The 14,786-nt window shown below is 33.4% G+C and overlaps 1 protein-coding gene across 1 annotated transcript in view; it reads left to right on the forward strand.

Annotated features, from left to right (window-relative positions):
- Positions 1–14,786, forward strand: part of LOC139510159 (protein C-mannosyl-transferase DPY19L1-like) — a 306,322-nt gene that overhangs the window by 186,155 nt on the left and 105,381 nt on the right. Inside the window, exon 17 of the mRNA XM_071296510.1 lies at positions 7,401–7,520. Coding sequence (XP_071152611.1) covers positions 7,401–7,520 — 120 coding nt within the window. The remainder of the gene's footprint in view (positions 1–7,400; positions 7,521–14,786) is intronic.

Raw genomic sequence — 14,786 nt, forward strand, 5'->3', positions numbered from 1 at the left:
TAGCTGTGGATATGATGTATTAAATTGTTTTAGGGCAAGATTTGGGTTTGTCAGGACAAATTTTCACCATACTTAATCTTCTCTTTCTGATTTCTTTAGATGGTGTATCTGCACCTGTACTTTTATATCTCGACTGGACATTTTTCTGTGGGTTTGCATTTATTTTCGGTTAGTGTAAAAAAAAATCATCTCTGCCAAATTCTCTATGTTTTTTTTTACATATTATAGATCTGTGTTTTTTGGTTTATTCCTGTTTAAGTCTTAGTAATAAAGTTTTACATTTTTTGTTCTTTCTTTGATTATATTTGTCTAGTGTGTCTTTGAGGTGGATCTTCTTGCAGATTTTTTCTCAAATTTCTGCTCATCAAAGTTATAGTCAATGTTGACTTTGATAGTGTGTTTTGATCCCTTAGTCTGTCTGATTTTATTCTCAAGTAAGTTCATTTAGTTTAGTTTCATCAACTATCTTTCCCATCTTTCATTTATTTTAAGGTTGGATCTGCAAGATGACCTCCAAATTTGCGAGACTTTCTAAAATTAAAATATTGAATATATGCAAAACTTCTTGTTGTGGTAAATTCATGTCAGGAGTTCAACAAAATTAATTGTTAGTTGTTACAGTTATATAATTTAATTAGTATAAAATTAAACCATTATAAAACTTTTGAAACTCACAGACAGAAATATGGTTATTTCTCATCAAAATGCACAGTTTATTACAATCAGCTTCCTAAATTCTAAAATTATATATTTTATTGTCATTTTTAAAAGAATTTTTGCTTGGGACAAACTATGATTCTTAGATCAAAGTCCTTCTATGAAATTTACAATTAAGAATTCATTATAACTCCTACAAGAAACCTAAATAGTTATAAAATATGTTTAGATGCAAATAAGTCACTAGGAGCTGAGATTATCATAAAATTTAAGTCCAAGAAAGTGTCATTTGAAAACTATTACACTCCTAAAGCCCCAGTCCCACTAGACCACAATCGCACCACACTCACCGCGATCTAAAATAAGTTCAGATCGTGGTGAGGTCGTGGTATGAGCGGCATGAAAATATAAATTGTCGTTGCTTTCACGATGCTACTACGTCCTCATTAAGCTTCTACAACGATCCCGCTACGATTATACCACGTTCTCACCGCACTTATTCTGCGACCTCACTACGCTTATCAAGATCTTTCTACGCTATTCACTTTCTCACTACGACCATACCACGAGTTATCCGATTGCAACACGATCTTACCACGTTTCTACTGCGTGTATAGCATGTTCTTACCACGATTATACTACTTTCATACTGCGATCTTACTATGTTCTCAGCAATAACGTCAACATAGTGTTCAATATCAATACAGTTCCATTCCTTCTATTTCTGATTAATACATAGATTTCTCGGAAACAATACAGTCATGCCACCAAAATCTACTAGAACACTTGGGCATGGTGGTAGGGGTTGATGTAGAGGCAGAGGGAGCAAAGTAACGAATTCTTATCAAGCAGAGATGTCGGACCAACCAATCCAACCTAAATTACAACCCATTGCTGGTCCACAAAGCTGAAATGACGATATTTTAGTAAACGATAGCAGAGATGACACAGATGTGTCAATAGATATAGGAAGATGTAGTACTAGTGCCAATGAGACAACTATCCATCCAAGTAACAATTTATAAAAGTAAACCATTATAGGCCAAGGTACAGCCTTCAACACGGAGCCTTGGCTCAAACCGAACAGCAAGCTATAAAGGGCCCATAAAATACTAGTATAAAACCGTTTAAACGGGAAAACAAACGGTCTAATCTATATAAAAACTAGAAGCATGGTTGAGCCCTTAGAGCAAATGGATAATTAATAATACAGACAAACAAAATCTTTTATATATTTTATATGAAAATGACAATGAAAATGATAGTTAAGAAGAGCGTGATGAGGACGGCAAGGGCATGCTAGAATCGTACTATGGTCGTGATCAGCGTGATATAGTCGTAGTGGAAGCGTAGTTGGGTCGCGGTGAGAATGTGATGGTCGTAGTGAGGTCGTAATAACGTCCCTGTGAGATCGTAGCGCAGTCTTTACGAATAGAATCACACTTTTAATACGCTCTCACTACGATGTTTTAGCAACCTAAGCGATCTTACTACGATCTTAGTGCGCTCTCTACTACGACCTGATTTCGCCACGACCGCACCACAATTGTTTTGAACATGTTATAAGTTGGCCACGCTCATCACGATCTTGAAGACTTCACCACGACCTTGATACGACCTTACTGCGATCTACATGATCGTACTACGATCATCAAAATTTGCATTTTTTTCACAGATCGTAGTGCGATTGTGGCCTAATGGGACTGCGGTATAACATCACAAGAAATGATTCTTAATGAAAAATTCCTTGTCTATCAGACTACTCTTTGGGTGCAATCTTATATCTAGTATAGTATCTTTTGAAAAATAAAACAGAACCATATATTGGGTTTAAGTTTGTATTTTTACAGTGTGAGTCTTTAAACTTCAAAGTTGCACTCCTGACACTTATAGGAAGACCTTATTTACTAGACTTTCACACATTATTTATATCAATAATCAGGTAAATGAACTATTTATTCTAGAAAGGACATGTTTGATTTACAGGTTTGACTTTTGTTTATGTTTGGGTGTTAGTTATTTGAGCAAAAATCATTCTTTTCCTCAGTAATATTTTTTTTGTTGCACTCCTGACATGGCACAACTTTTTTCAAAACACATCTGTATCAAAACGGTTCAATGCATAAGCTTCATTCTGAGCTGAAATCATCACTAAGATATACTAGTTGTAATATACATAAGAATCTATGGCACATATCATCATATTACAAGTTACTGTGTCTTTCAAAAAAACTTTTTTTTTCAAAATGTCAAGAAAAAGTGTTGCACTCCTGACAATTTTGGCATCTTTTAATGTAATGTTTCTAATACTTGAAAGTTTCCAAAGATAAAAAGCAGGATTATTCTACACATCAAGCCACAAAATTCAGCCCATTTTAACATTAATATTGCAATGACTGCCATTAAAAAAAAAAAACATTCATCATTGGGGTATCTAGTTTAAAAAATGTGTTTGGTGACCCAGCCACCAACCAAGATGGTCACCATGGCTAAAAATAGAACATAGGGTAAATGAAGATTTTGGCTTATAACTCTGAAACCGAAGCATTTAGAGCAAATATGACATGGGTTAAATTGTTTATCAAGTCAAGATCTATCTGCCCTGAAATTTTCAGACGAATAGTACAACTGGTTGTTGGGTTGCTGCCCCTGAATTGGCAATTTTAAGGAAATTTTGCCATTTTTTTGTTATTATCTTGAATATTATTAGCTCACCTGACCTGAAAGGTCAAGTGAGCTTTTCTCATCACTTGGCGTCCTACGTCCCGCGTCCGTCGTCCGTCGTTTGTAAACTTTTACAAAAGTCTTCTCCTCTAAAACTACTGGGCCAAATTTAACCAAACTTGGCCACAATCATCCTTGGGGTATCTAGTTTAAAAAATGTGTCCGATGACCTTGCTATCCAACCAAGATGGCCGCCATGGCTAAAAATGGAACACAGGGGTAAAATGTATATGTTGGCTGATATCTTTGAAACCAAAGCATTTAGATCAAATCTAACCATAAAATTGTCAGTCAACCCCTTAAGGAGTCATTGCCCTTTATAGTCAATTTTTAACAACTTTTCGTCATTTTTTGTAACTTGTACAAAAATCTTCTTCTCTGAAACTACTTGGCCAAATTTAACCAAACTTATCCGGTATATGGTTTTAAAAATGTGTCCGATGACCCCGCCTACAAAATGGTCGACATGGCTAAAATTAGAACATAGTGGTAAAATGCAGTTTTTGCTTTATATCTTTGAAACTAAGACATTAAGGGCAAATCTTTCAATATTTAAATGTCCATCAGAATAAGATCTATCCCCTCACAAACTTTCAGATGAATCTGACAACCGTTGTGGGGTTGCTGCCCTAAAATTGGTAATTTTAAGGAAATTTTGCAGTTTTTGGTTATTATCTTGAATACTATTATAGATAGAGATAAACTGTAAACGGTTATTATCTTGAATATTATTATAGATAGAGATAAACTGTAAACTGCAATAATGTTCAGCAAAGTAAGATCTACAAATAAGTCAACATGATCAAAATTGTTAGAGGACCCCTTAAGGAGTTATCACCCTTTATAGTCAATATTGAACAACTTTTCGTCATTTTTGTAACTAAAACTATGGGCCAAATTTAACCAAACTTGGCCATAATCATTACTAGGGTATCTATTCTAAAAGTGTCTAATGACCCTGCCTACCAACCAAGATGGCCGACATCAGTAAATACAGTAACAGGTGAACAACACAGGCTCTTGAGAGCCTCTAGTTATAGATAGAGATAAACTGTAAACAGCAATAATGTTCAGCAAAGTAAGATCTACGAATAAGTGAACATGACCAAAATTGTCCGTTGACCCCTTAAGACAATAACAATCAAAACCAAGGAGTAAACAAAGACTCACAAAAACCAAAGGACATTTACATCAACAGTTATAAATAATAATTAAGAAGCAACACGAACTCCACTAAAAACCAGGAGTGAAATCAGGTGCTCCGGAAGGGTAAGCATTTACTGCACCGTATACGGCACCCGTCGTGTGATTTCTTTGTTCAGTCCGGAAATGATGAAAGGTTATTATGACTGAGGAAGAATATCAGATATGATTTCTGACACACTTTTGTCATAATGGCCAATCAGCTCATGATGGCAACTGTAAAATTTCTTGATTGATGACCTTAATTTGATTGATTCATAGCCCTGTCTAGGAGTTATTGCCCTTTAGAGTCAATTTTCACAATTTTTCTTAAATTTTTGTTATCATTTACAAAAATCTTCTCCTCTGAAACTAGTAAGACAAATTTAACCAAACTTGCCCACAATCATCATTAGGGTATATTGTTTTAAAAATGTGTCCGTTGACCTCGCCAGCTAACCAAGATGGACACCATGGCTAAAAATAGAACATAGGGGTAAAATATAGATTTTGGCTTATAACACTGAAACAAAAGCATTTAGAGCAAATCTGACCTGGAGTAAAATTGTTTATCGGGTCAATATTAATCTGGTCTGAAATTTTCAGATGAATTGGAGAACCCGTTGTTTGGTTGCTGCCTCTAAATTGGTAATGTTAAGGAAATTTTGCTGTTTTTGGTTATTATCTTGAATATTATTTTAGATAGAGGTAAACTGTGAACAGCATTAATGTTCAACAAAGTAAGATCTACAAATAAGTCACATGATCAAAATGGTCAATTGACCCCTTAAGGAGTTATTGCCCTTTATAGTCAATTTTTAACAATTTTCATTAATTTGGTAAATTTTTGTAAATTTTTACAAAATATTTTCCTCTGCAACTTAAGGGCCAAGTTCATTATAGATGGAGCAAATTGTGAGTAGCAAGAAGGTTCAGTAAAGTATGATCTACAAACATCACCATAACCAAGACATTTTGTCATGAATACATCTTTGTTTAATATGCACATATATATATACCAAGGTGAGCAACACAGGCTCTTAAGAGCCTTTAGTTTTACTTTGCCCAGATATGATCCTTTATAAGGTTATATGGTGGCGGGGCATCATCTGTGTCCCACGGGACACATTCCCAATTTATTTTATAAATGTATTATTATAGAAAAGAAGATGTGGTATGATTGCCAATGAGACAATTCTCAACACAAGAGACCAAATGACATTGAAATTATAAGTCATTCATGATGATAAAAGACAAACATTTAGACATGAAGATTGACTTTTCATTTGACCATTTTTGGGATGTATTAAGTTATACCATTGTCGGTCTGCCCATCGTCAAAATTTTGACATTAACTCAAAAATACTTTAACAAATTTGCATTAAGCTTTGGTGAATTGTTCATACCTATTGACATGAGCTCCCTTTTAATTTTTTATGAATAAGATTTTACGATTCCGAGTTACAGGATTTATCATTAAAAAAGGGGGGATTTTCTAGTTTTCGGACAATTACTCAAAAATGCTTCAGCTGTTCTAATGAAACTTTGGTGAATTGTTTATATCTATCATGTCTATTGATGTAAGATCCCTTTAGAATTTTATAAATTTTAGATTAAATATTTTCGAGTTGTGGGGTTTTAATCATTAATAAATGGTTGATTTTCCAATTTTCAGACAATTACTCAAAAATCAATTCTCATGAAACTGGTGAAATGTTTATATCTATTGATGTAAGCTCCCTTTTGATTTTCATAAATTTCTATCATGACTGAGAAGTAATTGAACTTTATTATTTGAAAATGTGACGGGCATATTATGTACTGATGGCGCAGCTGTTTATTTGATTTTGAATTAAAATTTTGACACCGGGTTAGGGTTGCAAAAGTCAAAGGTTGGGATTTATTTTGGAGGTAATTGTCAAACCATACAGAAATTTAGCGCCAAAAAGGGTATAATACTAGCATGTTTCTAGTTTTCAGACAACAACTCGTGTTTGAGTGTATTGATGTTTCTTAAACTGTACAACATTTTACAAAAGGAAACAGATAAATTTTGAATTTTGGGGTTGTCACTAAATTTTGTAGAGTTACCAATGGAAAAAATTGCTGAGTTTTTTGTTTCCGTTCTCGAAATTAAGTTTGAATCAATAAATTTTTATGAAACTTATACACAATACTTATAACCACAAAACTCAGACAATTAGGGGCCTCGGTGGCTGAGTGGTATAAGTAGTTACTACTGTAATCACTAGCCACTCAACACTGAGGTTGTGAGTTCGAACCCTGCTCGTGTGGGTGCACCGCAATCTAATCTTAATTGATTAGGATGGTCAGTTTTCCTATCGAAGGCCAGTGGTTTTCTCCTGGCACTCCAGCTTCTTCCTCCAATGAAAAATGGCTGCCACGAAATAGCCTAAATGCAGTGCTTAAAAGTGGCGTTAATTACACCAAAAATCAAAATCAATCAGAATAAGTACAAATTTGGATAGGGTTAATTATACTGTTCTTCAGTTGTATCCCTTTATAACTTTATATCAATCATATGCAAGTGGGGGCATCATCTGTGTCCCATGGACTTTTTCCCCCATATATGCTGAGTAATTGATCTCTGCTACATATGTATTTGTGTATTTTTACAGTTAGTGATATGAAAAAGATCTGTTCTTTTAGTTTGACAAAGCTCTTACACAGTAAATGGAGAAACAAATTTTGGATGCATATAAAACTGTTTTGAATAAATCATAATCAGAGGCAAAAATGAAGGTTTGCATTTTATTATCTGCTGATCTTGCATTAGAGTAAATATGAGAAAGATTTGAAAGACTTTATGTTTGTAGATTGTGTATAACCTGTTCCAGTGTGCAGCATTCACACTTATGGCTATCATGATAATGAGATTGAAATTGTTCATGACACCCCATCTTTGCTTGATTACATCTATGTTAGCATCAAAAAAGGTAAGTGTTTAACTATTCTAAGAATATCAAAAGATTTCAATGGAAGATTGTCTTCAAAAGGAGATAGATGAGTAGTTTTGATGGCTGAATCAAAATTTGGAGATGGTGCAAAAGTTCGAAGACATATCATGAAGATAATTATGTGTTTCTATGACTTGTAGAAACTTTAAACACCATTTTAATCATCAACTGTCAATTTTTGACCTGGTATTTGCACTTAATTGAAGAACAGATTGATGGAACAACTCTTTTATTTTATATATACACTTGCATATAGTTCCTTTGTATATCAACATTTTTAATAATTAATCAGTTAAAAAGAATTTTGAAAGTATTTTATTAGTTTTCTTTGCATTGGTTAGTCACTGTGCCTGGGTTTAAGGTACCAATAGTTTTAATGAATGAGGGCCTGAAAAGGGGCCAAAACAAGCATTTTTGTAGTTTCAGGACAATAACTGCTGTGTAAGTGAATGGATCTCTCTGGAAATTTTACCACAAGGTTTAATATCACAAAGAGAATGTTTGGATTAAGTTTGTAGGTAATTCCCTCAAAGGTTCCGGAATTATTGGCAAAACAGGGGCCATATTCCAAGGTTCATACTTCTTAATTTTTTCAAAAATAGTTTTTTGGAATGAGGATTGATTTTTTAGCTCACCTGGCCTAAAGCTTTTCTCACTACTTGGCTTCTGTTGTCGTTAACTTTTACAGAAATCTGTAAACCGTTGACCCGGCCAACCAACCAAGATGGCCGCCATGGCTAAAAATAGAACATAGGGGTAAAATGTAGATTTTGGCTTATAACTCTGAAACCAAAGCATTTAGAGCAAATCTGACTGGGTAAAATTGTTTATCAAGTCATGATCTATCTACTCTGAAATTTTCAGATGAATCAGACAACCTGTTGTTGGGTTGCTGCCCCTGAATTGGTAATTTTAAAGATTTTTTTTTGTTTTTGGTTATAATCTTGAATACTATAATAGATAGAGATAAACTGTAAACAGCAATAATGTTCAGCAAAGTAAAATCTACAAATAAGTCAAACATGACCAAAATGGTCAGTTGACCCCTTAAAGACAATTTTGTCATGAATCCATCTGTGTCCGTTGTTTAATATGCATATAGACCAAGATGGGCGACACAGGCTCTGAAGAGCCTCTAGTTTTTATTTTATCCGGATTTTTGAATTGAGAATCGGTTATTGTTTGGGGATGTACGGCGGGCGGTCGGGCGGCGGCTAAACCATGTCCGTTCAATGACACAAAAAGCTTAAGATGATTTTTTTTTCTAATCTAGATATGGTGTGTCCTAGGATGTTATGAAGGTCAAGTTCAATTTTCACAATTTAAGCTCTTCTCGTTGTTGCATTATTGACCTTTTTAATATCCAAAAGTGGAATTTATAATGTGATTTAAGAAATAATTCATGGAAGCCATAGATTGTTGGAAATTAACATATGGCCTGGCCCATAATATTCGATTTTATCCTGAGTGTTAGCAAGGGATAAGATTAAAGAATATCATGGCTCAGGCCATGTGTAAATTTCCAACAATCTATGGCTTCCATGAATTATTTCGATTCTAATAGAACAAATACAGTCATTAAAATACTGAAGCGAGGGTTGGTTTGGTGTGTGTTTGGCTGATCTTTTTTACTCCCTGTTAGATAAAGCTCAAATATCTTAATAAATCCGTAGCTTGCATGGGTTATTTCGTGAATAACCACTAGAAAAAAAAACTGTTTAATTCTTCTAATTCTCAAACCCAACGTTTGCCATTTTTAATTTTTCTCGTAAGCTTCCGTCAAATCTAAAGTTGACCTTTTGTAACTAAGGAGCCTTTCTGAAATTAGTAAATATGCAAAAATACAGTAGTAAGGAAAGTAAAACAAAACCTACCTCAAAAAATCAGTTTTAATACAATATCATACGAATTTCGATGGTTCATGTGACAGAAAACTTTTAACTTTAGCGGTTTCATTTGTATGACGTCATGTTTTGAAATGATTCAATTGCATATCCAACAGTTTCAGAAGAGGTAATAACAAACGTAAACGTCGTCTATTGTTTCCCGTAATTTAACGTTGTTTCAACGACATCATAACTGAATCACCATTGGAATTGCTATGGCCGTCTGGAAAGGGTACGCCAGGAATCAGGAAAAAACTCATACAGAATATTAACTTTAAACTTTATTGAAAAGCATTTTACACCCATATGAGCAAATGGCTTAAAACAGAGGGTTTCTTATCGTCAAGTTGCGAGTTAAGAAAGTCGAGTTGCGAGTTAAGAATGTCGAGTTGCAGGTTAAGAAAGTTGAGTTGTGAGTTGAAAAAGTCGAGTTGCGAGTTACAAAAGTCGAGTTTCGAGTTAGGAAAGTCGAGTTTCGAGTTACGAAAGTCGAGTTGCGAGTTACAAAAGTCGAGTTGCGAGTTACAAAAGTCGAGTTGCGAGTTACAAAAGTCGAGTTGCGAGTTAGGAAAGTAAAGTTGCGAGTTACGAAAGTCGAGTTGCGAGTTACGAAAGTCGAGTTGCAAGTTTCAAAAGTCAAGTTGCGAGTTACAAAAGTCGAGTTGAGTGTTACAAAAGTCGAGTTGCGAGCAAGGAAAGTCGAGTTGCGAGCATACATGTCAAGTGACATGATATTCGCGTGTAATACACGCTTTTTCAACGGTTTACACGCGAGGATTTTGTCACATGGCGTGAACACGCTTTTCACCACTTTACACGCAATTACACGCTTTTTTGTTCTTTTCATTTTTTGGTCGTTAGTGATATCGCTATTCTCGGGTTTTTTCCTTATTCGGCAATAAATACCGAAAAATGCGAAGTAATTGTTGGCTGCCGTATTGTTTATTTTTCTATATGGACAAACAGATTTCTACAGGCCATGGGGATAAAAATATCACAGAACTGTTGGATCAGCTCTCATAGTACCAGCTTTCGTCTGATGAACTACCCAGTTTTAACCAGGCAATAGCAATGGGAACAATGGCAGAGATAATAGATGACATTTTGCATTGCCAAAAAAAACCAACATTATGACATTCTTTCAAATCTTGATGAAGCTAATTCAGTCAAATATCATTTCCTACTGTGGGAGAGCCTTTTCAATTATAAAGAAATTGACACTGAATTCTGATCAGAACTTGACATTTGTATTGTGTGCTATTATCAAATAAATGTAACTAAACTTAAAACTGGCAGTTGTTTTGAATATATGCCTATAGCTAGTGGTGGTGCTTTAAAAGCAACATAACAGACCACTGCTTAATACAATAAAAGTTCACAGTAGAATATGTATTGTTTTTTATATTCACAAATTTGTAAGTATTAATAAGTCCGCATCTACGTCACGCGTTTTCACACGCTTTTTGACATATCATGTCATGTCATGACATGATTTCCCATTGTCAGAGGTTGACATGTATGGTTGCGAGTTACAAAAATATTGTTTACACCGAATTTTCAGGTTTGATTCACATTTGATAAACAAAACATGCATGTACCCGAACTTAGTTATTCCCGTGATTGTGGGATTTGAAACAGTTATATGTGATACTTATTTATAAGAGTCTAATATAAGTTAAGTTCTGGAAGCATTTAAAGAAAATAATGTATCCTAAATTGACGAGATCGATCTTATTTAATCCAATGCGTTTACACTACAACATAAAAAGAACCGATCTGACCATAAATTACCTTTCGTAAACAAATAATCCTAAAAATAGAATAGTAAAGGAAATTCTGCATCTCTCGCGAACTATAACACATTGCAAAATCATTGAGAAAATAGTTTGCTCATTGGAATTTCGTATGGACTTATTAATCATTATTTTGGATCATACATCACAAGTCATTAAACAAAGATATGTGTGTAGACTTTCGCTCAATAACGAACGGCCAATGGGTTTGAAAATCAGGATTTGCAGCAAACAAATAGAACAAATAGAAGATAATAAAAAAAAAAACGAATCTATGTTTACTTTGTATTCCATCCATCATTTTTAAACACTCCGAACATGCGCAGATTTATTTTTATATCTAAATATAACGTTCACCTGAAAAAAGCGATCGATCTAAGCATTTACACTTGAAAAAAGATCGATTCAAATAAGATTGATCTTTTTAAAACTACATTGATATCTGGAAATAGACCTTTTAAGACCGATTTGAAGATTGATCTTTTCCGTTTTCATTATTCCATCCATCGTTTTGAAAAACGTGTGTTTTTGCTGCCAAACATAGGTAGTAATTTCCATGCAATCGTGAGAGATATGTACAATAAAAGTGAATTATGTGCTAAAATAGACAATGTGCTTACTTCTAATTTTTATTCCCAAATTAGAGTAAACTAAGGGGATATTTTGAATCCCAACCTTTTCAAGATTTTTATAAATGAATTTAACCGGATGGATTTAATGAAAGCCCAGATGCTGTTGATATAAATGACCGCAGAATTGACTGCCTCAGGTATGCAGAGAATCTTGTTATTTTTTGTCTAGTTCCAAGGCAAGTCTTTCAAAAACGACTTGATAGTTTATCCTGTACTGTAAAATGGTGTTTAGAGGTCAATCTATCTAAAACCAAAGTTAATATGTTTAACAAACCTGGAAAACTTTTAAAAGAATATTTGTATTGCGAAAAAGATATAATAGAATGTGTTTACAATTATAAGTATCTAGGTTTAAAATGTATATTGACTTTTTAAGCATGGAAAGGGAGAGTTATACAAAAAATCACTATAAACAATATTCAAATGGCGAACTTCATATATATATATATATATATATATATATATATATATATATAGTCTGAAAATTACTCCAAACAGTGTTAGAGTTAGATTTTCTACTGACAATTTTCTGTTCGTCCCTCAGCGGGATTCGAACTCACACTTTTGATACACTACAGCACCAATCGCTTAGCCTCATGTCCAGCGCTCTAGACCACTCGACCACATCCGCTATATTAAAATATAACTTCAATAGTCGTAGTGTTACCTTGTCACGGAAGGCTAATCTAGAGATAGACATGAGACACGTGTTTTTTAAGCGTGTGTAGATGTTATATTGTTATTTTTATACACAATGTATTTTTCATTTGTCAGTAATCTAACTCAACAATTTTTATATATAAACAGATATATATATGACCATACAATAAAACCTTCTTTAATGAATGGCAGTGAAATTACAGGAATGTTCAAAACTATCTCTGCAGCATGCCTAAGAAAGAAAGTGAATATTTATTACAGCACCTTTACATATGAACGATTTTTTAGATGAATCCAATTTAAAATATATGAAATATATGAAATATATGAAATATATTTTAGGTTAAACAAATAGTTCTAACTTTATAGCTGTGCTAGGAGAGCTTAATATATTCCCTTTATATTTTTCAGTTGTATTATCAATTATGAAATATCTGTTTAGAATAAAAAAAAAAAAAACAATATGAAAGATGGTTTACTATATGATACCTTTATGTGTAACAAAAACATGTTCACTAATAATATTGAATGCTTTAATTCATCCATACACATACATTATTTTTTTCAAAAAAGCTGAAATATTCATAATTTGGAAGTAAAGCTTGACTTTGTTATCAAGTCAGTTAAGCAAAAACTTTGCTATAGTTTGGTACAATTTTGGAACACAAAAAGAATAGATACAAAGAGTAGTAAATTAGATTTTTATTTCAAATTAAAAACTTGTTTTTCTAAAGAAATGTATCTACATGAATCTTTAAACAATTTTTTGATGAAGTGTCGTCATATGTAAAATCAGAATCAGTGCCCACGATCTCAAAATAGAAAGAGACAAGATATAAAACTTTGTATATAGCAAGAGACCATTTTAAAGGATTTGTAAGAAATGTAGTTGAAGATGAACAACATTTCATTACAAGTTGTCCAGCATGTACAAAGATGATCTGTAGGGAGATGTTTTTCAAGGAGATATTTTTCAGTATTGTTGCTAATTTTTCATATCTCTCAAATGAGACAAAATTTGTTTTGTTATGTATATTTGAGAATGTGTCTGTACATAAATATTTAGGGAACTACATTTGTATATTATTGCTAGTCTAGATGTTAAACGAAATGTAAATGAATATATGTTACTTAAAAATGATAATTGTAATGATTTTATAGTTCAGTTCCTGTCTTGAATTAAATGTATGTGACTTATTTAGAATAATATTTCGTTTCAACGTATAAAATATGACAGTGGCTGTTTTGTCGACTCCCTTCGGGGCTATTTTACCAGCTCCAGCAGAATAGCGATTTATATAGAGTTTTGCTATTTTGCCGGTTTTAATTAAGTTAAAAATAACTTATAATTGACAATATCAAACATGTGAACACTATATAACTCAAGTTTAAACCTAAGTGACTCAGTTTGATAAGTTACCCAATACTTTAAAAAAATACTTATGAAATCACGATGTAGCAATAATCATTTTATACTTTCCAATTAAATCTTACCTGTAAAATGGCGCAAATGTAGTATTTACAATAGTATCTTTGACAGCTACATTTATAAAATAAAGAATAAAAACGGGGAATGAGTCAAAGAGACAGCAACCAAATCTAAAGGTCATTGGGTCTACAACATATCGAAAAATCACACACCTAGAGGGAGCCCTGAGCAGGCCCCGAAACAGAATATTAGATAGATCAAGAATATAGACGCCATTCTATGCTGCTAAATATAAAGATGAACCAAAATTAAAACATATACAACAGCAACAAAGGCTAAAGGTTCCTGACATAGGTCAGACACAAAAATGCGGCGGGTTTAAACTGGTTTTATTCACGCCCATCATTTCCCCTTCATCTCTAGCCAATGTATAAGACATATATAATTTTAATATCCTCAATTTTGAGTGTCACTGACAAACAATAAATTTCGCAGTCCCTAATGAATCGGTATTGCCCGGCTCTGCAGCTGCCCCAAAAAGCCCACTTTAAAAGAAATCTGCAGAAGGGGTGTTTTACATATATGTACTATAGTTTAGTTGCTATCTCCCTTTACGTTTAATAAGACGGTGCTATGTATGAAATTTAAAAATAATTAAACTGCAAGCCATCTGCTGTATTTCAAAAGGCTATCTGCTTCTTCAGAAAATACTATACGTAGTTATTATCTAGTCCATTTTATTTTTACAAGAGACTCAGATAAAGTCCATACCACAAAAATAATCAACAACACTATGTACAATTCTATAAGCAATCATCATTCCAAAATGCTATACAGTTACACCA

This window comes from Mytilus edulis, chromosome 2, assembly GCF_963676685.1.
Source record: "Mytilus edulis chromosome 2, xbMytEdul2.2, whole genome shotgun sequence".
NCBI lineage: Eukaryota > Metazoa > Mollusca > Bivalvia > Mytilida > Mytilidae > Mytilus > Mytilus edulis.